The 23,268-nt window shown below is 49.2% G+C and overlaps 1 protein-coding gene and 1 long non-coding RNA gene across 11 annotated transcripts in view; one reads left to right on the forward strand and one right to left on the reverse strand.

Moving 5' to 3' along the window:
• The window catches only part of BCAS3 (BCAS3 microtubule associated cell migration factor), a 300,344-nt gene extending 283,454 nt beyond the window's left edge, over positions 1 to 16,890 (forward strand). For 5 of the 10 annotated variants that reach the window (XM_064394988.1, XM_064394990.1, XM_064394991.1 and 2 more), the window contains one exon: positions 16,025 to 16,890. In XM_064394988.1, coding sequence (XP_064251058.1) covers positions 16,025 to 16,048 — 24 coding nt within the window. In that variant the 3' untranslated portion in view covers positions 16,049 to 16,890. Of the gene's footprint in view, positions 1 to 1,275; positions 1,342 to 16,024 lie in introns of all 10 variants that reach the window. The other 5 variants (XM_064394983.1, XM_064394985.1, XM_064394984.1 and 2 more) reach the window with 2 other exon arrangements.
• LOC135283860 (uncharacterized) lies at positions 16,590 to 23,042 on the reverse strand. Its single transcript, XR_010349458.1, has 2 exons — positions 19,926 to 23,042; positions 16,590 to 18,476 (listed from the first exon to the last, which is right to left on the reverse strand). It is a non-coding gene; the product is annotated as an uncharacterized LOC135283860 (long non-coding RNA).
• Between the last annotated feature and the right edge of the window lie 226 nt (positions 23,043 to 23,268).

Consider the following 23,268-nt stretch of genomic DNA (forward strand, 5'->3'; position numbering starts at 1 on the left):
GATCAGCAGCCACCTGGACACTGATGTACCTGTGCATTTAGTTTCAGGAATAGGATTAGCCCTTTATAGAGTTTGAGCTTTCAGTGGTACCTTCCCCTCCCTCTCTCCTTCCCTCCCTCCCTCCCTCCCTCCCTCCCTCCCTCCCTCCCTCCCTCCCTCCCTCCCTCCCTCCCTCCCTCCCTCCCTCCCTCCCTCCCTTCCTCCCTTCCTTCCTTCCTTCCTTCCTTCCTTCCTTCCTTCCTTCCTTCCTTCCTTCCTTCCTTCCTTCCTTCCTTCCTTCCTTCCTTCCTTCCTTCCTTCCTTCCTTCCTTCCTTCCTTCCTTCCTTCCTTCCTTCCTTCCTTCCTTCCTTCCTTCCTTCCTTCCTTCCTTCCTTCCTTCCTTCCTTCCTTCCTTCCTTCCTTCCTTCCTTCCTTCCTTCCTTCCTCTTTCATTTTTCTAAGACAATATCCCCCTTCTCTCTCCTCAGCTGTTTTTTATCCTAACTCAGACATGGGCTATAGATACACAGAGCAAATTATTTTCCCCCTGAAGAGCATTTCTGCCAGGAGATTTCTGCAGAGGTTCACTGCAAAACCAGCTTGGGCAGCAAACCCACTGGTGGATCAAATGACATCGATGCTAAAAGCAGCCTTTGAACTTTCAGAATATTCATCCCAGGGTCAGAGATTAAATTACCCCCTCCAATAAGTCTGGGAGCTCAGTGCAGTTCATCCTACAAAAGGTTTATTTGGATGGGCCTGGTTGAAAAGAAAGGAAAATTCCGACTCTTTAGGAGCCACCATTTTGGAAGTGCTGGATGAGAGGAGCCTTGGCCTTGCACACATTTTGGGATCTCAAGCACTTCAGTGTGGGTTTTTTGCTCTCTCCTGTCCAAGGGTGTCCCTGAGGAGCCCCATCCCACAGCCCTGGGCAGGTCCAACAAGGGCGTTTTGAATTTCCCAGTCATTTCCCATGTCTCCAAATCCAATCTTGCCACCAGCCCTGGGAGGTTTCACTGGAATTTCTTCCAGGTCATTCATTATTTAAGGGGGAGGGGGTGTGAATGCTGATACCATGAATATTTCTGATGTGAATTCAGGTTCATTGCTGTTTGTAGAAAAATTCTAAGGGGAGCACTGATGCCACAAGACACCTCTGACTTTCTGCCATTTGATAACAATCTTGATCAACTGCATTTGCTTATTATCAACTGTGGTGTGGGGAGATTCCTTTTCTTTATCTTCTCATTAAATCAAGGCCTTTTTATTTAAGAAATATTTTATTTTTGATACAGACACAGCCGGTGAAGTAGCAGTAAAAAACATCACCACAAAGAGGCACATGGCTTTGAAATGTTTTGGTATGTAACATAACTGTATTGTTATCAGGTCTTAACTTTTGCACAAAGAGTATTTTCCCTTGTTCTAAAAGCAAACCCTCTCTCAGCTTTCCAAGGGCCACGTACCTAACGTGGCCACAGGGGGACAAACCAAAAAATATCAAAGTGTCTCAAGTCATTTCACAAATAACATTGTTCTGTTGCTCTCCTTAAATGAACAAGAGTTTCTTTGATTTTTTTTTTTTTAAGTCAAATTTAGGATTCTGCTGTTCAGAGCAGAGAGGTCACAAGGCCCTAATGTATTTAGCATTGACTGCCCTCTCTTGTAGTGCGTCTATTAGTCAGTAATTTGATTTGTACCTATTCATTTGCAGTCCCTGCAGGAGCTCTGAGCTGGCCCCAAGTATAATTGGTGCTGTCTCTATTTTTACATCATTAGATTAGCCCCGACTCCTGGCCACTTGTTGTCTGCGCTTGTCTGTCCATTTATACAACCTAATGTAACACAAAATTCATTACTGATCACATTACTTTCAACTCTGAAGCCAGCTTTGTGATAAACATTTTGTTAACCCTTCCCTGCCAGCACACAGACCTGGGGGATAAATGCACTTTCCCCTCTGCAGGAAAAATCAATATCATAATAAAACAAAGTGCAGTCACATTCCTGGATTTGTCATTCCTCCCGGAGAGAGAAATGGGGAGGAACATATAGGAGATGACTAAATGGTGTCTGCATCCAGGCATCTCACTCTGCTCGAGATGAAATGAGCTCAGCAGTGTCCTTTCTACTGGAATATAAAGAAGTGACACGAGAGAGGGCCAGCACTCAATTTAAAACTTAATTTCTTACTCATTGTTCTGCAAGTGTTTTAGCTCTTCTGGTCAGGCTGTAATCAGGTTATGACATTATTGGAACTGGACATTTTTCTTCCAGTGCTTTGTCTCAAAAGCAGTGAACAGAGACACAGTTCCCTTTTTCCCTTGGAGATTTGCTGCTGTGATGGTTTTTTTTTTCTTGTTTTGTTTGCTTGGGGTTGTGGTTTTCCCTCCTAATGATTAAGCAAATTAACTGCAGCACTCCAGAATTTCACAGGAAAATTCAAAGCTCTGTCCTGTCTAGCTTGGCTTTGCTCACATTTAATTGTCTGCTGAGTCCCTCCTAAAGCATGAAGCTCTTTGCATCCCTGAGGCTTCTGCTGGTGATTCCAGGGGCAGCAAGAGGAGATCCATGGTAGGTATTCCCCAGGGCTGAGCATCCTCCCAGCTCTGCTTGCAGCATCCTGCCCACGAGGTGATGCCTGCTACCCAAATGTGTTTTGGTGCACGCAAAAGCTGTTGGGTTTTTTTAACAAGTTTTCTAAATTCATTTTCTGTTTGCACAGCTTGGCTTGGAAATCTGTTATTTTGGGTTTTCTAAATATTTAGAAATATTTCTCAGTGTTTATTAAATCTTCCCTTTAAAAGTCTGAGGCCTGAAGCCTGCCCCACACCGAGCGGTCCCACACTGGGAAGGGGGCAGGAGACAACGGGATTTTTCCGTCTGTAATTCCTGTAATTACCTTGTCATTCCTTTCAGGAGTCTTTCTGTGGTGTTTTTGTGTAGGATATGACTTATGGCAAGCATATCTCTCCCAGTAAGTATAAGAGCCCTCGGGTCCCAGCATTTGAACCAGGACTGGTATTTTTACAGCTGTTTTGTGAGCCAAAACCTCTTGCAGCTGCTGAGGTGGTGGCAGAATAAAGACAAGACAGTTCCTGTCCCTCCTCCCAAGCCCAGCAGCCCCAGAGAGCAGTTGAGTAGTTGCTGATTTTTGGGATGTGCAGCACAGGCCATCACAGAGCTCTCATAAACTATGCATTGCCCTCTCCAGGGGAGATGGGAGAGGAGGCTGTGGGATGGAGACCCATTTGTGCAATAAATTGTTAAGCAGTCAAACTGTTAAATGAACACTTATTAGAGAGGTAAGATGAAGTATGAGTCACCAAACAGCAAAATACACATTCACACAGCAAACCCTCTGCAGTAAATGGGAAATCAAGAGCCAAGGCAATGCAAACGTTGCAGTGTGAGGCAACCTTGTGGTCCTCTCATCCCCTCTTCCAACAGGACCTGCTCCTGGTGCTTCTCCCTTTGGATGCTGGATCATTCCCTGTCACCTCCCATCACCCTGCACCTTTCTCTAACAGAATATCACACAGAGTCACCTGATTTTCCCAATAATCTGCCTTCTTTTCCATGCTGCAGGCTGGGAGCATCAGGGCTTGCTGGGCAGGGATGGTGTTGGATGTTTGATGTTCACAGTGTGCCTTGGGGGGTGTGGGCAGGGAGAAAGAGAGGGCCAGGGGAAATGAGAAACAAAGCCAAAGGGATTTTGGCTGGGGGAGGATCTCAGTGATCAGTGGAGACTCCTGGAGCATCCCCATGGGATCAGCTCTGGGGGCTGCCCCTGGAGGAAGGAGGGTTGTGGCCAGGTCCCTGGCAATGCTGGGAACACTTAGTCCTCCTTGAAGTATATATCCTCATTTGTGGTATGAAAAGATTAGCTTTCCTTCCATTCCTAGCCTGCTGTCTCCCCACCATGGATAATATATAAAACAGTAGACTTTTATTCATTAACATTTATGGGAAAATGTTAATATTAAACTGTAAGTGAAAAGCCCCATCTTATTGAATTCTTCTGCTGTGTTATTGGGAGCCTAATTTCATTTTGCATTTAAATAAAAACCAGATGACGTTCAGGACGGTCAGGCAAGCATTCTGTAAGTGAGAATTTATCTTGCAATCTGGGTAAACAATGTCTCATCATTTAACAGTTATTATAAATAATGGGGTTTTAAGCACTTTGCTGGGAGTTCATATTGGCTCCACACGGGTTGCACTAAGGGAGAGAGAATTTCAGTGACATCTTCCAGGCATCCGGTGAGGAGGAATCATATCCTGAGCTCCCTTCTCAAGCTGCAGTTTTCATCCTCCTCTGGTTATTATTGCTCAATATTGTGTGCACCATCCACTGACCAAAAAAAAAAAAAAAATTGAAGAGGAAGGAAAATGACAAATTGGTTGGAAGTGTTTTGAAAATGAAGAAACCCTGTTTGAAGCTTCCCCATAAAAAAGGGGAATGTGTTCAGCCCCCTGCAGATGTTCAGGCAGGTAGCTGAGCCTCCAAAAGGGAGATTCTGTCAGTAAAAATGGGGTTGTGTAAAAGTTGTGCATTCGCAGAGAGTGAAAAAGATGCTGAGGCAAAACACAAAGAAAGATCATAAAGCACATTTTTCTGTGTTTCTGCTGGTGCCCTCTGAAATGACATCACTGGTGGTTTTATGCTTGGGAACACGTGAGGTAGCTTATAAATAGAGTAAAAAACTGCTAAAATGGTAAATAGCTTTTTCCCCAACTCCTGTTGCTTCTCTTCTGCTTTTCAGTGCTGTCCTTTCACTGAGGGGGCAGCTCTTGGTGCTCTCTGTGTTCCCCCCCAAGGCATCTCCCACCACAGGCAGGAGCAGCTTCCCTTCCATCTCTCCTGCATCCTGGGCAGGGGGAATTAGTTTTCCATGCAATTTTAGGAGCAACTGTCTGCTGTTGTGGAAAGATCCTGAATTTGGGAGCTCCTGATGCTGTCACCTCCCTGAGCCCACCTCAGGACATGAACTGCCTGCTGCCTTTTTCTGTGTGACCCATTTTATCCCATTTTCCAAAAAGACCCCCCCAGCTAAAACACCATCTTCCTTTATTTGTTTATTTACTTATTTGGGATATTTATTTGTTGTTCCCTTGGTCAGTGACTTTTTCAGGAACTGCCCAACACATGAACTCTGTGTTTACACCAAAACTTGGTGGTGTTGTGAAAGACAAAGGGTCAGTATCACTTCTCTGACCCTTTCCAAAGATGTTTTTTGTGGGAAGGCTGCAGGCAGGACCTGCCCTGCTGCCTCTGCTCCAGCTCAGTGGCATAACAGGGGATCCAGGAGCCAGGATGGAGAGCCCTGGTTGGGGTGGGTGGCATGGGAATGGTGACATTTCCTAAAAAGATTGCCTTGTGCTGTGGAGGAGGCTTGGGCACGTTGCTGTGCTGGAATTCTCCTCAGGCAGAGCACAGCATTCCCATGGATGGCATCTCCCATCTATTCCCACATGCCACAGCTGTTCCTGCTGGGTGCTCCCACCTTGTCAGGTAGAAAATGACATTTGGAAGCAGAAATCAAGAAATGAATTAACCTTGCAGCCTTCTTCCCTCATCTGCAGCCACGGGGCAGCAGTGGGAGGTGAACTATGCAGGGACAGACCCCTAATGTAAAATTTGGGGGTGCTTTTTGTCCTCCACTCAGGGCTACTTTTATCCACACCCTCTGGAAAAAAAAATCTTTTGATTAAATCATGCCAGGACTGTGTTTTCTCTTTGGTTTGTCTTTTGGAAATGTGGCTGGTCATCCCCCAAAATGTGAGCAAAAAGTCTGCAGAAGAGCACAATATGTGAACTGCACTGCCAGGTGCCTCAATGCAAGGCAGAATCATGATTTAAATTGCCTTTTCTGGGGGATGTGACCAGAGGAATGCCTTGGTTTGCCATTAGGTCTTTCAGATTTCACACAGAGTTACCTTCCACCAGCTCCTCCACCAGCTGCAGCTCACCCACACCTTTGTAAGAGTGCAGCTACAAAGATGGAGTGTAATAGAATCAATGCTTGGAACAATTTTTAAAATATGACTTTCAAAAAGCAAAATGTTGAATTTACTATTTCCAGCTGCCTTCTGGTTTCAGGAGCACAAATGTGAATTTCTCTGTTCAACAGCTCCTTTAACAAAGGGACAAATTAAGCTTTGAATGCCATTTTTATCAAGGCTCTTTCATATTTATGTCTAACATCAGAATTTGGGGCTATATAAATAAGAGAGAGTGGATTGAGAGCCTCAAGCAGCCCTGCAAGAGAGAGAGCCCACGAGACTGGGCTGGTGTTTTTCCAGGCTGGGTTAACACTCAGCCAAGGCAGAGCTGTGATTTTAAGGGAATGGCTGCAAGCTCTGAGTGCTTTGTAAAATTAGGGCTGTGTTTACAAAGCTGGTCTGCTTCAAGCAGCCGTGTCAACATCATCTTTTAAAAAACGGAGTGAATAAACTGAATAAATTGCATTCAGGGCTAGGATGGTTTGGAGCTCCTCGGTGACACTGCCAGGGGGGTGGGAGGAGGGGGCTGCTCCTGATCTCCACCTGAGCTCTCCCAACTCAAGAGCCTTGAACTGTTTAGATGAGCAGGGCTGAGGCTGTGGTGACATCATTTCGTGAGCTTCAACAAAACTCTCCTGATTTGGACCAGCTGAGCATCTGCTCCCCTCCCCAAAACTTTTTAAGTTTTCCTTTGAATCCAACCCAAATTCCAGTCTGGTCTAGCTTCCTCCTCAGCATCAATCTGCACCAGGGGAGCAGCCCAGAGCCTCTCACTGGCCCAAAAGGCCACTTTGTGTCAGAAGCACTAGAAGTTGTGCCAGAATGGCTTTGCTTTGTAATCTTAGACTTCTGAAATGAGCTCGGCAGTGCGTGTGTGTCAGAGCACAGGGAGCACATGTGGGACATGCACAGAGGCACTCTGAGCTCTCAGTGCAGCCCAGGGCTCCCTTCCTGCCTCAGAGGCTTTAAGGAGGCCAGACTCTGAGGTGGCATCACAGAGAGGATAAATTAGGCCTTAGATGGGAAAGGAACTGAAATTTGGAGGGTCAGGTGTGAAACTCTCGTACAGTGTCAGTTGTCACTGCTCAGACCCTGAGGTCATCACCAGGTTTGTGGGTTTGACCTTCAGGCAGCTTTTCCTTACCCAGCTTTTTGCTGGAACTGTTTGGCTGAGCCCAGGGAGGAGGAGAAGGGACCCCCAGCACTCCCTGAGGGCTCCTGGCCATCCCTGTCTTCACAATCTGTGTCCTGAGGCTCCAGCTCCTCAGGATGGGGGATGCTCAGACCCACACCTGCTCTGGACAGAAGATGTTCCAGGAATAGGAGCGTTGCCTCCAGCATTTCTGAGCAATATCCCCAGAGTTCAGTGGGTGCAGGACGTGGTAGGTGTCATAAACATGCATTTCACTTTGAATTTGTAATTTCCTTCGTGGAGCAGAGGCTGACAGAGGGGTCAGTGTTGAGCAATCCAAGGCACTCCCATAACCCTGGGAATGAGAGACAAACCCAGGAATTTTAATACAGTGTTTTCTCTGCAAATGCTTTTGGTCTGATATACACAGATGTGCTGCTTGCGTAACCAAAGATGCAAGATAGTTCTGCCTAAATGCATTAAAAAACTTGTCTACACACGCTGGCTGGCACAGGAAATCATGTATTCCACATAGGATATCTTACAGGAATTTGGAGTAGCAGCAGAGTGAAACTTTCAGGATGGGGTAAAAGAATTCCTTTAAACCCAACACTGCTGCATATTCCTGCAAAAACCTCATCTGCAAATCTTGCACAAGGAGTTGTAGGCTTGCAGGAAGTGATGGGCTACAGAAATGATTTTCTATTTGGCTGTCATAGCTTTTGAGATTTCTCATGCTGGCTAAAATGGGCAACTCATCCTTCTGAAGAGCCATTTATGTAGGAAAACATCCTAAACCTCTTTACAAAAATATACAGCTCTAGGAAACTTGAGATTATTTTTTAAAAGCACTGGAAGTCATTGTGAAAGTGCCTATCTTGAAGAATATTCTCCCTCTAAATACCAGTCCTTTATCTGGTGCACTTTTAACCTTCCATAAAATGCTCAGAGTCAAGTCTGGCCAGATGCCAGAGTCTTGGGTCTCCTACTCCATGGGCTCAGGTCACATGGAGCTTTCTGGGTGCTCTTTTTAAAGGCATAAACAACCTGTTTAGAAGTTGCAGGAAGATGTTTTTTCCTTTTCTCACTGATCTCTCTGTGCCTGAAGCAGACCTGGACATTTCTGTAAGCTCAGGCATCCTCCCTGTTGTGCAAGTGTTAAATTGTTTGGCATCCCTGCAGTGAAATCAGGCGCTAGAAATGAGGTTTGGGGTCTCAGAGGGACTCTGGTGTTCACGAGGCTCTGTCTTCATTCCCCTGGATCTCTCCTTCCCCCTGTAGCTGCCCATCTCCTTGCTGGATCTGCCACCTTTGTTCCAGGGTGCCAGCTTTCATCTCCGAGTGCATGGCACGAGCCAGCTCTGTGTGGATTCAGCACTGGAGTTATTGTAAGGCACTTTGACAGGAACTAATATTTTACATAGGCCACTGAATCCTGATTTCACAGAAGTTGCTCAGGCAGTGTTTCCCAGTCTTCTTTACTTGCAAATTTAATGGAGGTGCTTTTGTGGCGTCTCAACATCTTTCAGGTTGTGACAGGATGAGGCAGTTTTAACACAGGAATTGATTTGCAGTGCTCAGATGCCATGGGTTTGGGGTTTTTTTAATATTTCCTCATTTGAAAAGAGTTTAAAATCTCTTTTGTGAAACTGCTGAGTTTATAAAAAAGGAAAAAGAAACATTTCTGAGGGGCAGGTGCATGGCAGGAAGTCTGTCCCACTGTGCTGAGTGTCAGTGCAGGTGAACAAGGCTTGGGGCAGACAGCAGCTTTAATTGACTTTTGAACATTATCGTAATCAGCTGAAACTGTAATCATAGCAATATATAAGACTGGGAAATGACTTTTTGCCTGTGCTCCCTCTAGAAAGGAGCAACACGCATTTACCCAGAAATTTCAGCCATCTCAAATCAAAACCAACTTGGAAAATTAAGATTTTTCATGAGGACTCGGTGCTTTCGTTTCGCTGCAATTGAATATTAATGATTTTTGTCCATGCAAATCCCCAAAAGCACAGGTTCCCCTGGGGGTGCAGTGCCCCCTGTGCCCTCCCTGCCAGCAGATCCCCAGCAGGGCTGGAGCCCCTCGCTCCGAGCAGCCGCCAAGGGTGCTGAGATGGATTATAATTAGAGCTCCCTCGTTAGCATAATTGCATCTCATAATAAAAAAAAAAGGAAATACTCAAGAAAAACCTCCAAGTGCAATAGCAGCAATGTATTGATGTAATTTCCCAGTACATTTCCTCATCCTGGTGCAGTTTCACACCTTGCATTGGCTCTTGAGTTCTTCTCCACCTTGAGTGTCCCAGCAGCAGCTCCTGATGCTCAGAGTGAATGTTTCCGTCAGAGGCAGTGCCAAAAGCACCCAGCAGAGTTTGGGATGTTGTCTGAATCCTGAAAGATGGAGCCTTCCCGTGTGCAAGTGCCAGTGGGAGCTCCTGGGGGGAGCACATCCCTTCAGCAGCAATCAGGGAAATTAAAATGTTTAACTCACCCATTCACTGGGGAGCGTTGTGTAAATTACAAACAGTTTAAGAGATCCTCAAGACTTCCATTGTGTTAATACAAATTGCCTTTTAGCGTTCCCTTTAAATAGGGCCCTTTTGAGTGAGAATCCAGATGGCAGAAGCTCCATAATTATTATTCATTACAGTTAATAAATAACACTCGGGAAGCCCCAGTCAGTTCTGCAAGTCCCCTATGATGGGCATTGTGTAAATGTAAGGGTGAAAAAATAGTCCTTGCCACAGAATCTGTCAGGATTTCAGTCAAAGACAAGGAGCTGTGGAGGGCCCTTGTGTGTGCCTGCCCCAGATCATGGACCAGCCTGGCATTCCCAGAGCTCTCTCCGCAGGGAATCGCCTCCAAAAGGAAAGGGAATTGTCTTTGATTTCAAAAAGAGGCTTGATTTTTGCCTTTTGGCTGTTTATTCAGAAGCCCCCGTGGATGGGGAGAGGTGGGTTTGGTGAGCAGCACCTTGTGTCTGTCCCCAGCCCTGGAACATTCCCGTCCCACATCCTCATTTCGGGAAGGCCGAGCGCATTCCCGCCTCCGTGGCCTCCTTGGTGCACGGCAGAGCCTGAAGAGTTCTCCAGAACAATTGCTGTGAATGACAGAACTGAAATCGAGGAGATTCGAGCTCTGCTGGCCATTACCCCACTTCCTGCATTCCCACTTGTTAATTGTCTAATTCCTAACGAGTCTTGGGGCGTCTGATAGACTTTCTGATGCGTGCTCACTCTAATGCTTCCTTCCCTCCCCTCCCTGGCCTCATCCCTCACCAGAGACCTTGTTCCTTTAAAAATGCCATCCTTAAAAAATCAGAAATACTCAGCCCAGCAAAAGGAAAAGGGAACTTGACATTAGTTGAGCTTGAAAGGCTTGGTGCTGTGAAAAGTGACTGACGTGTGAAAAGAGGCTACAATTAGTTCTTTCCCCGAGCACTCTCCCATTCAGTCCAGGGTCACTCCTTCAGCGAGCTGCGGCTTTGAGGGTAATGTGTTGTGACAGTTTGAGATGATGAAGAATAATTCTTGTATTCAGAGTTGCTGCCGCTTCCCCGCTGCCCTGACACATCAGGCTGCTGTCATTGTATCAGTTATCCCTCCCTAGGTAAGAGGAAAGGGTCAGCTCTTCCAGCAAATGATTTGGGATATTTTGAAACTGTGCTTAAAGAGGGGAAGGCAAACGGAGAGAAAGGAAAAACCATTAGAAGGAATAATAATGCACTGGAGAGGAGATTTTTGAGTGGACATAAAGGAGATACCAGGGCTTCGAGTGGACCACTACAGGAGAGCACAGCTAAGAAAGGCAGCATAATTTATGAGTGTTCCGGGCAAAAGAGGGCTATATAGATTTTCTTCAGGCATTGAATTAATGTGCCCTATAAAATGGTTTCACATTTAGGCTTGGCAGGGCTTTGTACCTTGGATTTGATGGGGTCCTTTGACAGTTCCTGGAGCTTTCTGGAACGGAGGGTGCAGCTGGACCTTGAGCAGCACTGCAGAGCCCAGGCTGTCCCCAGAGCAGCTCCTCCTCCTCCTCTTCCTCCTCCTCTTCCTCCTCAGCAGCCGGCTCAGGAGAGCAGCGTGGCTGGGGCAGAGGAGCGAGGGACAGGACAGGCTGGCACTCAGGAATGCCAGCACAAAGGGATGATTCCTGCAAGGTTTCCTTGCCAGTTCCTCATGGAACACCCTGCACACTGCAGGGCAGCCGTGCCAGCATCTGCTCCCAGCTCCTCTGCTGCCCCACTGCTGCCCCAGTGTTGCCCCAGGCCCAGAGCTGTGCCATGAGAGGGGGTGGCTGCCCTGGGCTGGGCCAGGGACCAGGATGGTCACTTGCCATCCCACAGCAGCTGCCACGAGGATTTTCACTGCTGCTGCTGCCTCCACCACGGTGGAAAGTGTGTGTGTGTGTGTGCCCTGAAATCCCATTACTCTGGGACCCTGGGTGATGCCAGCAGTGCCCGTTGCTGTTACTGTCAAAAGCACAGCACGGCTGTTCCCAGCTCCCCTGAAGTGACTTTCTCCTCATGGCTTCAGCAGATGTTCCAGCTCCTTCACTTTTTTTCCCTTTTTTTTTTTTTTTTTTTTTTTTTGAGGGCAGGCAGGACTTTGTGAGTCGTTTCCTCCGGGGACATGGGCAGGTTTTAGTATTTACGTTTCCAGTATTAGCATTTATTTGTATTTGTGTTTGTTTTTCACGGGCTTCTGAAAGCCTCAGGGAGCCATTTATGGGGCCAAAATAATGCAAGTGCTGGTCTTCTCACAGTATTTCATTTCCTTGATGGTGGAAATGCTACAAGAAGAGCAGGTCTCATGTTATTTTGACCCCATAAATAGCTCCCAGAGGCCCCTTTCTTCCTTCTCCCACCCACTCCCCCCCAAATCAAATATTTAGGTTTCTGCAAAGCCTGACTTCTCAACCCTGGTTATCTTGCTTCAGCAGAAGCAAATTGCAGTTATTACAAAATAGCCAGAGAGTCTATAAGGCCGAATGGGTTTTATATGATGCACAATTTGTTGGCTACTGTACAAGTTCATTAAAGTGTATCAGAAGAGGTTGTTTTACTGGTACATTTAAGGAAGTTAATACATCTCGACAGTGTATGCATGGGGGAATGCAGATACAATAACCCTCAGACTGGCTGGGGCCAAGTCCATTCCTGAGTGAGCGGAGTCGGGGCCTGGGCAGCCCTGGAGTGCTGCTGCTCCCTGGTCCTGCTGCCCTGGGCTCTCCTGCCACCTTTCCATGGGGGTTTGCGCCTATTTTGTGTTTTCCCAGTGCAGAGGATGTCAGTCTGACTGGTTGTGTGATGTGCCTGTTCAGCTTGGTTCAGGTGCTTTGGCTGTCCCATCCCAGGGTGGCTTTAGGGACCTTTAGGTCTCTCCTGACACCCAACAGCCCCCCCCATTAGGTTCTGTTTTGTCAGGCCAGGGTTTTTTGAGCCTTCAAAAGGGAACCTAATACACCCAAGGATAGCTTGGCTATTACCTTTGGAGGTGAAGAATGAGCAGGATGGCTTCTGCTGCAGTGTTTGAAACAGAAAGGTTTAATAAAAGGCAAAATAATAAACAGAAAATCCGAGCCAGGTACAGAGGTCTGCTCCTGCTAGAAAACACGTTCACAAAAGCCCCGTGGTCCTTTTGTTCTCTTCTTTTCTACCTTATGGCTCAAGCAGGACTTTTTGGCTTCTATCTAATTAAGTGACCCTAAGTCACTTTAGTGAAGTCTCTGGGGTCCTATAAGGTGGCTTTTCACCTGATCGTTGGGAGAAACTTCTGGGCTTCTTTCCTTTTTTGGGGGGACAAAGGCTAGCTTTGCCACTGTCATTAGGGGGCATTCTCCTACACTCCTACACCCCCCTGCAGCTCCTGCTGCACTTGCTTGGTGTCCCCAGATCCATGAGAAGCTGTCCTGCAGTTTTCACTCTGTGAGAGGAAGGGTGTGCCCATGCCATGCAGCCATTCCCAGTCTTGTCTCTGCTTCCCATGGGAATTTCACTGCTGTTCCTCTGCCCTGCCCCAGTCTGCTCGAAGGGCTGGGAGGAAGAATCATAATATACACTGGATTTTTTTTTAATTTATTTATTTTTTATTAATGGAGCAGAGCAATGTGGGGAAAGGCAGGCAGACATGCTGCCTGTGGTGCTGGGTCAGCTGTGTGGGCAGGTGGTCCCTGGTGACCATGTCCTGGCTAATTGTCCCCCCGGTGTGACCCAGCCGTGCTGCAGAGCCGGCCGGGGTGAGGGCAAGAGCCCAATTTCCTGAGCACAGCAGAGCTCCCTGTGGCAGCCAAGCACTTTTCCAGGGCTTCCTCGGGTGTCAGAGCACACTGCTCGTCTGCCTGGCTGGGTAATTAGTTCCAGAGTGAGAGCTGGGCTGTGTGAGAGCTCTGGGACTCGTGTTCCAGGGGGGATGTGTGCCCTAGGATGGCAGCTTGCATGTGGGAGCTCCCCGGGTTCAGCTGGCACCCCCTAACCCAGACTGGGCTGGAAAATCCCCTCCAGAGCCTCTGCCCCTCCTGCCCCCTGCCTTTTGTCAGGAATTGTCAGGTTTTCCTGCCTGGCAGCTGCAGGGGGAGCTCAGGACAGCTCGGAGCTGTGGGACACAGCCAGGACAGAATTCCCTCCCTCCTTCCCTCCCTCCATCCAGGCCCTGTGCCCACGGCTCTGCATCCCTGGTTTCTGGTCCCTGCCTTTTCCCTGGCTGGCATCAGTCTCTGCAGTGCCACCCCCTGGCAGGCCCCGCAGAGGTGACAGGAGCTGCCAGCTGCAGGGATCCTGCAGACCCCAAAAAAGCCCAAATCCCCCCCAAATCCCACCCAGGCAGGGCACAGGGTCCCGCCAGGCACTGAGGGACAGGCAGGAGCTCAGCCCCAGGGACAGAAGCAGGAGCCACAAAACTCCTCTCTCTGTCTTTCCCTTGCCTTGCTGGAAACATTTTGCCTGGAGATCCATTCTAGGTGGGAAAGAGAGTGGAATCACCCCGGGAGGAGCTGTGCTGGGGTTTGGGGGAGCCCAGCAGCACTGCCCAGCATCCCCAGCTCTGACGTGGGACCTTTAAGCAAAGCCAGCTGTGTGCTGAGGGAGATGAAAGCCCCAAATCAGACAGGATAAGCACAGTATTAGTGTGGGATACGCCACTCATTTCTGATTTAAATTACTGTTTTTCCTTCCTGGACCCATGGGAGAGTAAGGATGTGAGGAAAATGAGGAGGTTTAGACATGGACATTCCTTCACCAAATACTGGCAAGAAATGGTGCTGGATGCAGCTGAGGTCATCACCAGCACTGCTTTCAGGGTGATCAGCTTCCTGCTGATTTGTTTTCCTTGTATCCTGGGCAGATTATCTCTTTACAGGTTACCTCCAGGATGAGGGATTAAATCCCACAGCCCCCACTGCTAGGTGTGGGCAGGGGCTGAGGGGGAGCAGGGCAGTGCCAGAGGATGCTGGGGTGAGATGCTTTTTGGTTTAGGGAAAAGCTGACTTTTTGCTGCTCCCTGTACTTTGTGTATAGATCTGTCCTTATCACAGAGTCCCACTGCAGGCAAAGTGTTTGCAGGAGGTTAAATAGCCCAGATCAGGCAGTGGAAGGGCAGGAACATTTAGCAGAGAGCAGAGCAGGCACTGCCCCTGCAGCTCCTGCAGCTCCTTTCCACCCCAGACAAGTCTTGCATAGAGCCACAGAAAGGTTTGGGTGGGAAAGGACCTCAAAGCTCATCTCATTCCACCCCCTGCCATGGACAGGGACCCCTCCCACTATCCCAGGCTGCTTCCAGCCCGATCCAACCTGGCCTTGAGGATTTCCAGGGATGGGGCAGCCACAGCTGCTCTGTTCCAGTGTCTCACCATTTTTTCCAATATCCCATCTAAACTTCTCTTCCAGTTTAAAGCCATTCCTCCTTGTCCTGCTACTCTATGCCCTTACAAAAAGTCCTTCTCCAGCTCTCCTGCAGCCCCTCCAGGTCCTCTCTCCCCCTTGGCAGCAGAGGAATTTACCCAAAACTGTCCCCAGCCTGTCCCAGGCTGCCCAGACCAAATCATGCTCAGGGTCTCACATCACAACTCCCCAGAGTATTTCTTGTCTCCTGTCACCACTGCCACTCTGGGGGAGGATTCCTGTGCCATCCCTGGGCTCTGCCTCCTGTCCCTGCTGCGTGCCACCGCTGAGTGCTGCCAGGGGCACGCTGCCTGTGGCCACCGAGTCAACTGCAGGGTTCAAGTGGCTCACAGAGAGGCCACGGCTGGAAACCATGCCCTGCACACACAAAAATCCTCCTGTTAGGAGATTAAGGAGCACCAAAGGCTCCTGGAGGTCACAGAGGGGAGATGGCTGGGTGGGTGTGAGCAGGAGAAGGGAGAGCCACAGCCAGGCTGCTTTCTCTTTTGCTTTGGGGCACGGCTGAGGAAAGGGGATATTTTCTCTTTGGCTTGAAAAATCTGAGTTATTTACATCCATTTGGGCAGGATGAAGGGCTGTGGGAAGTCCTGGTGTCCCCAAGGTGGGGAATGGCAGTGGTTGTGCACTGCTGGTGCACACTCTGCCAATGCCCCTTCCCAGCATGGCTGGGAGGGAAGATTTGCCATCATCACCTGCAGCCCTTCACACCCTGCTCAGTTCCACCATGAGATCCCCACTGTGGAATCCTGTCGTGTCCTGAGTCAGCAGCCCCAGGGAAGGGCAGCAGGTAATGCCTCCACCTCTGGCTCAGCTGAGCTGTGAGCCCAGCTGTAGAGTGGAACCAGGAGCTGCCGTTCCTCGGGAGCGATTCCCAAACCGGGAAAGGGCGATGAGCAAACCTCAGAGCAATGCACCAGCCCAAGGGATTTGCCAGTGAAACACCTGTCTGACGGCTCTGGGGGTCGATCCCAAGCACTAACCAGGAGCTGCTCTCTCTCCCTTGCAGAGCTTCAGCGAGAGGGAAGCATAGAGACGCTCAGTAACAGCTCGGGCTCCACCAGCGGCAGCATCCCCCGAAACTTCGACGGCTACCGCTCCCCGCTCCCCACCAACGAGAACCAGCCCCTCAGCCTGTTCCCCACGGGATTCCCCTAAAGCAGCAGCCCAGCAGGGACACATCCAGCCAGGGTAACGAGCTGCCTCTCCCCCAAACAGTCCCGCTGTGTCTGTCACCTGCCAGCTCCGGGGTGGTTCTGGTTACCCTGGTGAATGTTGACGACTCTTGAACCTTCCTGAAGCATACTCGTGAAATCTTGACTCTGTGTTCCTGTGCAATTCAAAGAGGCTCCATCTTCAGTCCTGATAGCTCTGCGGCTTCTTTTCTCGCTGTCTTCAGGAAGAGGTTGGGTGAGGAGAACTGCTCCTAAGCCATCTTGGGTCAAGCACAAGGTTTCACAGCTGTTCTCTGCTTTTTTCTTGCTGAGATGAATCTCTGTAACTCAGAGGAGCTCTCGCCGTTGGTGAAAGTGCCGAGCATTAATGGATGAACTGGAGGGACTGGAAACTGGAGGACTTTCTGTGGACAGGGTTGATGATGTTATTCCTTCCTCATCGCCTCTCCTTGCTGCCCTTCTTCCCCTCTGATACTCATCGATGCCAGGAGTATTATAAATGAAAATGTTTCTTTTTGTTCTTTGGAAGAATTCTCTCTCTTGCTCCTGTTTTCTTCTAGTCATGTATTTTAGGAACGTACTTAATTGACTAATTGCAGTCATGGATTTCTCACATTTGGTTATAAAAGTTGTTCATTGGAACTCAGATATCTGTCCAGAAATGCATGTGTCATTGAATAAATCTAAGTTAAACAAGAAACTGCTTAAATGGCAATGTTCATGGAGTGTTACTGGGCTGACTGTGGGCTTTGTGTATCTCCCTGGACCAGACTCTGTGTGTATTTACTGACTTGAGGGCTTTAATTAAAGCCATCAGTGGCTGTTATGCAGCCAGTCTAGCATGGTTTTGCCTCCCCATTTCCTTGTCCTCCTGTGCACAGACAGGATTTTTAAAACAAGGTATTTAGGTGGTGTGCCTTGCACCCACTTGGCTCCTCTGAACACCAACACCCAGCTCCCTGCTTTGATTGGGACCCTGCTTCTTCATCCCACTGATTCCAGAGGGACAAGGCCCAGGTGCAGGAGGCAGAGGCTCCCATTTCCATTGTTCTGTTGTGGGATCATGGACCAGAGGCTTTGCAGAGCAGCCTGAACCTCTGCACCCTTCTGAACGTGCACAGTCAGAGCTAGCACTGCACAACCCCGCTGATAAAACAGTTCTGGGCTCACACATCATAACCACACGAATTCCTACATCTCAGCCAACTTGTGTCTAGCAGCAGAGTGAGATGGGGCTGTCAGCTTATGAAATTTCCTTCCCACTACTTGTTTTTAATAGAAGCCGTTTGAGTCATGGCAGGGAGAGGAAACTATCTAAACCCACAAATCTTACAGCTCCAGCCAGCCACACCAAGGGATGCAGAACCAACCACCCTCTTCCTACTCCATCCCCAAACACCCAGTTCAGTCCTGGGCTTGGTTTGGGTTAGTATTTTTATTTTTTTTAACTTTTGATTGTAACACAGCCACTCAGAAGGTTTTGTTTTCTTCAGGCTTGGAAACCGCTAATAAAAAGCGAGAGTCTACAGCAATAATTTCAGTTTCTTGCTTGGTTTTCAGTCAGTCTCTTCTCAAGCAAAAAAAAAAATAACTTCCTTGGGATGAAATCAGAGGAGAGTTTTGCCTCTAAGTAAGTACTTGCAGCTCCGGCCCGCTGGCTATATCTGCTGTAATGTTATGTTCCTTTTTGTCTGTAAAATAAAGGCTTGAAGTCCAGGGCTGAGGGCAGGACTGGCACCGTGGACAAATGGGACCGCAGGGTCAAGTCAGTCCACACCAGTCAGGCTTTTTAACACAGTTCAAGCCAAGGTCAGCTCCAAAAGTTCAAACAAAATCCAGATTAACACATACAGAAGGGATTGTGTTGTCACCGTGATGCTTGTTTCCTTTCAGGCTTTCCAAGGAGCAGGGAAAGGGACAAAGTTCTGGTGGAGGAAGGAAGGAGGCTCCTCTCCCTCCTGCCTGGGACAGCCTGGCTGCTTCTGGCTGAGCACACAAAGTGGGATAGCACATAACACAGAGTGGTGTCATTGCAAATGTATTTGTTGTTGGCAGGCATTAAATCACTTTTTATAAGTGCTGCAATATGGCCATGTGGAAATTCCCAGTCTGCAAGAAGCTCCTTTGAATCAGGATGTTTTGTTTAAAGTGGGGGGGAAGAGATTCAACAAAACCCTACAAACTGGGGCTGTACCAAAATATTTTCAGTCTGGTTCATTGAAAAGAATGTCCTAAATTCTCTGCTGTTGATAGCCCTGTAGCCAAAATGTTAAGAAAGCCTAGAGCCTAAAAAAAAGAAAAAAAATAAGCATTGCCATGAGGTGGCTAATTTAACTTTAATTTGATACTTTCACAGATGACCCAGCAGAATAACCACTGAGTTCCAGCTCTTCTGTGAGCCAGAGAAAACTGAGTGTGTTGCAGTGATGACTGTATAGGATCTGATTCATTGATAGCTCCATGAGGTCTGAATTATCACTAACTCTGAGGTCTGCAGGGTCTCATTTAATGATCATTTTATAGGATTTCATTCAATAATAGCTCTATAGCATCTGATTCATTAGTAACTCTGTTTGATACATCCCTGCATTGTGTTTTTCACTCACACCACACTCCTGCTCCCACCCATGGCCCTAAAAGCCCCCCAATTTCAGCTGGGTGGTCTCGTGCCACATCACCCTTCCTCCTCCTCAACCTCAGCAGCCAAATGAGAACTCATTTTCAAGCACCAGGAGAGAATATTTCTGTTCCTTGATAAGTCTATAAGCTGCTCTTAAGGCGGGTTCACCCCTGACTTTAACAGAACCAGGTTTTCAGTCTAGGAACTCGACCCAAACCCCACTTTGAAACAACCAGAGGCTCGTGGTCTTTGCAGGATTTTGGGTGAGCAGCTCCTGCCACGGTGGAAATTCTCCAGGTGAGTTTCTGACACGCCAGCTCCTCAAGCACAGCAGCTGGCAGCCCAGCAAGAATGCTGTGCCATGATATAAACCAAAGAGCCCAAGAGACACGGGGGCTTGCAGGTTTTTAAACTGCTTCCAGTAGTTGTAAGCAGAGGGCTCCTGCTGAGTTCAAAAGGCAAAACGTCTCATTTAAAGAGGGGCAGACTGTATATCACTCTGGGCATAAAGTGGGGCTCTTCTATTAAAAGTTGAGTTCAGATTTCATGAATTACCATGAAATATTGCTTTCTTATCCTACCCTGGTTTCTGTAATAAACACACGCGTGGAGCGGGCTTAGATCATGGGAGGGGGATGCTGGGCTGTTTGGAAAGGAGTGGGAACTCCGTGGGTTTCCATCGTGACAGCTTGGAGCTCAAATGAAATCACACCTCAGGAGCAGTCCAGGGCCTGGGTGTACCCATCAGGTTTCCTGGGCATGTGGAGCTCAGGATTTGGTGGCTTTGCTGAGGATGCTGAGCCCCAGCCCAGGCAAACCCCATCCTGTCCCTGTCCCTCTGAGGGGACACTGGTTTGTCCTGCCCTGAGCAGCCTCCCCCAGACCCAGAATATTTACTGGGACAAGTCAAAGGACTGGCCAAGGGCAAACCAGACCCAGAATATTTACTGGGACAAGTCAAAGGACTGTCCAAGGGCAAAATTCTGCCAAGACCTCCATCCTCCTTCCTCAGCAGAGGACCCAGAGCAGAGTTTGGCAAACACACTTTGCACCCTGTGAGACCCCTGAACGCTGCTCCCCGTCCCCCCGAGGGGCTCAATCCGTGCTGCTCTCACCAGGGCTCCCTCAGGAACTTCTTGAGCATCCAAACCACGTCTGCGCCACGTCTCTGCATTTATTTTCTCACTCCTTTGCTCTGCCTTGTTGCTGTGCAGGGTAGGAAAGTTTGCGCCATTTCCTGTTGTCTTTCCCTTATGCTCCTGAGATATTGTAAAAATGTTCGGTATCCTCCAGTAGGTTGTAATCACTTCACCCTAATGTTTCACAGCTGCTAAGTGTAACTTTAAACCCAACCATTTGAGTGCTTACAATTAGCGAGTCAATGGGGCTGAGATCGGGTCTTTGTGATTGCAAAAAGGAGAAAACGAAACTTTTATATTTTTTTTTCTCCCCTGAGTTTTAATTGGATAAAACGGGAACAAAAGTTGTGGAGACGAGGGGGGGCTTTTTTTAATGCAATAAATGATTAGTGGCTTGTGTGCTAGGGAAAAAAAAAAAATTGGATCCACTGCTTGGCCTGTTTCACAGATGGAAAAGGCACCGGGACAAGCATTTGTCTGCGGCAGCGCCTGTCCCGGGGACGGCAGGAGCCCCTGTCCGAGCTGCTGGGAGCAGAAAGGGGAAGGGATGAGCAGTTCAGCTGTGCCCTCTGTGCCCTCTGTGCCCTCGCCCGTCCCTGTGCCCCCAGCCGGGCAGAGCATCCCTGGTCCCCGCGCTGGAGCACCGGGGCTGTCCGGTGTCCCGCTGTCCCGTGGAATTAAGGGAATACCGGTGTAAATCTGGGCTCCAGAGTCCTCCAGCCCGACAGGGTGAGACCTCCTCTGTCCCTCTGGGGCCAGGTTCCAGCTGTCCCACAAATGCCTCTGTCCATCGGGAGCGAAGGGCAGGACCCGGCGGGGTGCGAGTCCCCAGCACCGGGGAGTGACAGGGACACCCCTGTCCCCACGGGGACACCCAGCTCATTCACTCTGTACAGGGACACTGCTGGCCATGCCCCATGTCCCCCCGGCCCTGGGGACACTCCTGGCTGTGCCTGGGCTTGACACTGTCCCATCAGTTGCCACCGTCCCTCCCTGGGCTCCGATGTCATTGCTGCTGTCAGGGAGTCCCCAGGCTGAATTTTTTGCCTTTCTTGGGAGTTTCTGCTGCAGGAAATTACGCTGCAACACCAACAGCAATGTCAGGGGCTTGCAGCATTCCCTGTCACCTCCCTCTCCTTCCCTCCATCACATCCCTGGGATGTGCAGGGATGCTGCTCCCTGGGCCTCCCCTCCATGGAAAGCATTCCTGCCAATAAATGATCAGAAATACTAATTAATAGCAAAGCCCTGGTCTAGATCAGGGAGGAGGCTCTGAATTTTCTTGGGAACTTTGCTGTCTGAAAGGTATCTGAAATATTCCCCAGCACTCAGCCTATCAGTGGGTCAATTATACGGTGAGCAGCCTTACAAAGTTAATTTCTAATTTAATACAATGTTAAAAGGTTGTCAGGTTAAAATCTAATCTGTAAACGAGACATGAAACGTCTCTTTAATAAAAACAAGTATTTCTAACCAGTCCTGCCTCAAACCACAGGCTGCTGCTCCTTTTATAGGATATAATTATTTCCCAGTGAGTATTTACAATATTATTACAGGACATTAATAAAAGGTGATGCGACTGCCCGTGTGGCACTGAGCATTATTCCCACTCCCACCCAGCCCCTCTCCCTCTGGACCCTTTTCTGGAGAGGTGGGAAGAGTCAGATCATGGGGCCATGGGAGGAAGGACAGGGAGAAAACCGATTTTATTTTCCCTTAAAATTGGGGTTGTGGGAGCAGGGACACCCTGATGTGTTCTGGAGGGAGCACAGCATCTCTGCATCCCCCAGGGAGGAGGAGACCCTCCTGGGATGAGATGGGAACCACGGGCAAGTGCTTTCCTTCCTGGGCAGAGGGGAGAGGACTTTGGCAAGGGTCTGCAGTGGGCTGGAGGCTGTGAGCCACGCTCAGAGCTTCATCCAAGCAGAAAACCAGAGAGAGCACCTGCAGCTGAAAGAGCTGGCCCTGTACCTGCTCCCCATCCCACCCTGCACCCATTCCATGACCCCCAGTGGAAAGGCCAGGCACGTCCCACTGCCTCTGCTCCATGCCAGGGTGCCCACACTGCAGCCACTCTCGAGGTACACTGAATTTTGCTCTTTTTGCTGCAGCCACCCTCGAGGTACACTGAATTTTGCTCTTTTTGCTGCAGCCACCCTCGAGGTACATTGAATTTTGCTGGTTTTTTTCAGCCACCCTCGAGGTACACTGAATTGTGCTCTTTTTGCTGCAGCCACCCTCGAGGTACACTGAATTTTGCTCTTTTTGCTGCAGCCACCCTCGAGGTACATTGAATTTTGCTGTTTTTGTTTCAGCCACCCTCGAGGTACACTGAATTTTGCTCTTTTTGCTGTCGAAAGGAGAAAGTCCAGCTGTCATGTGGGAGTGATGCCACTGTCCTGCCCGGGTGACTTCCCGGACTCTGAAACTCCTGCTCCTGGTAATCCACAGTGCCCGTGGGAGCTGGGCAGGATCAGGGCTGCCCTGGCCAGGCTCAGCCAAAAACCACCATGTGTCCCCCTGCTGTGGCTCACACGGTCAGCTGGATTCTCCAGGAGGAATCTCACCATTTCCAAAGGCTTGGATCAGAAGTCTGAGCCCCCCTCAGTGCCCTGAAGCCCAGCAAGGAGGGGTTTTCCTAAAGAAGAGCAAGATTTTGATGGGAGCAGGTGATCCCCAGCACAGCAAGGGCTGGAGGGGGATGTGGGGTGATTAAATGTGGTGCTGGAGCTGAAATGGGAGATGTGCTGAAGCTCCAAGGGATGTGTGGGCTCTTTGCTCCGGGCCTCCACTGGCCAGGACTCTCTCCCTTCCTCTCCCCGGGTTTTCCGGTAAGTTCTGCTGCTCTCTGTAATTGGGAAAAGCTGCTGCTGAACATCTGCACGGGCCCTGTCCCCTGCTCTCACCGCCGGGGCTGGGAGCGCCGCGCCGCCGCGGCTTTGATGTGCGGCTGATTCAGGAGGGGCTGCCCCGCAGGCACTGCGGGATGGGATAGTGGGATAACGGGATAATGGGATGGGGTGATGGGATGGGATGGGATCCATGGGATGGGATCCATCGGATGGGATGGGATGGGATGGGATCCATCGGATGGGATGGGATAATGGGATGGGATGGGATGGGATGGGATGGGATGGGATGGGATGGGATGGGATGGGATGGGATGGGATGGGATGGGATCCATGGGATGGGATGGGATGGGATCCATGGGATGGGATCCATCGGATGGGATGGGATGAGATGGGATGGGATAATGGGATGGGATGGGATGGGATGGGATGGGATGGGATGGGATGGGATGGGATGGGATAAAGGAATG

This window comes from Passer domesticus, chromosome 19 (assembly GCF_036417665.1).
Source record: "Passer domesticus isolate bPasDom1 chromosome 19, bPasDom1.hap1, whole genome shotgun sequence".
NCBI lineage: Eukaryota > Metazoa > Chordata > Aves > Passeriformes > Passeridae > Passer > Passer domesticus.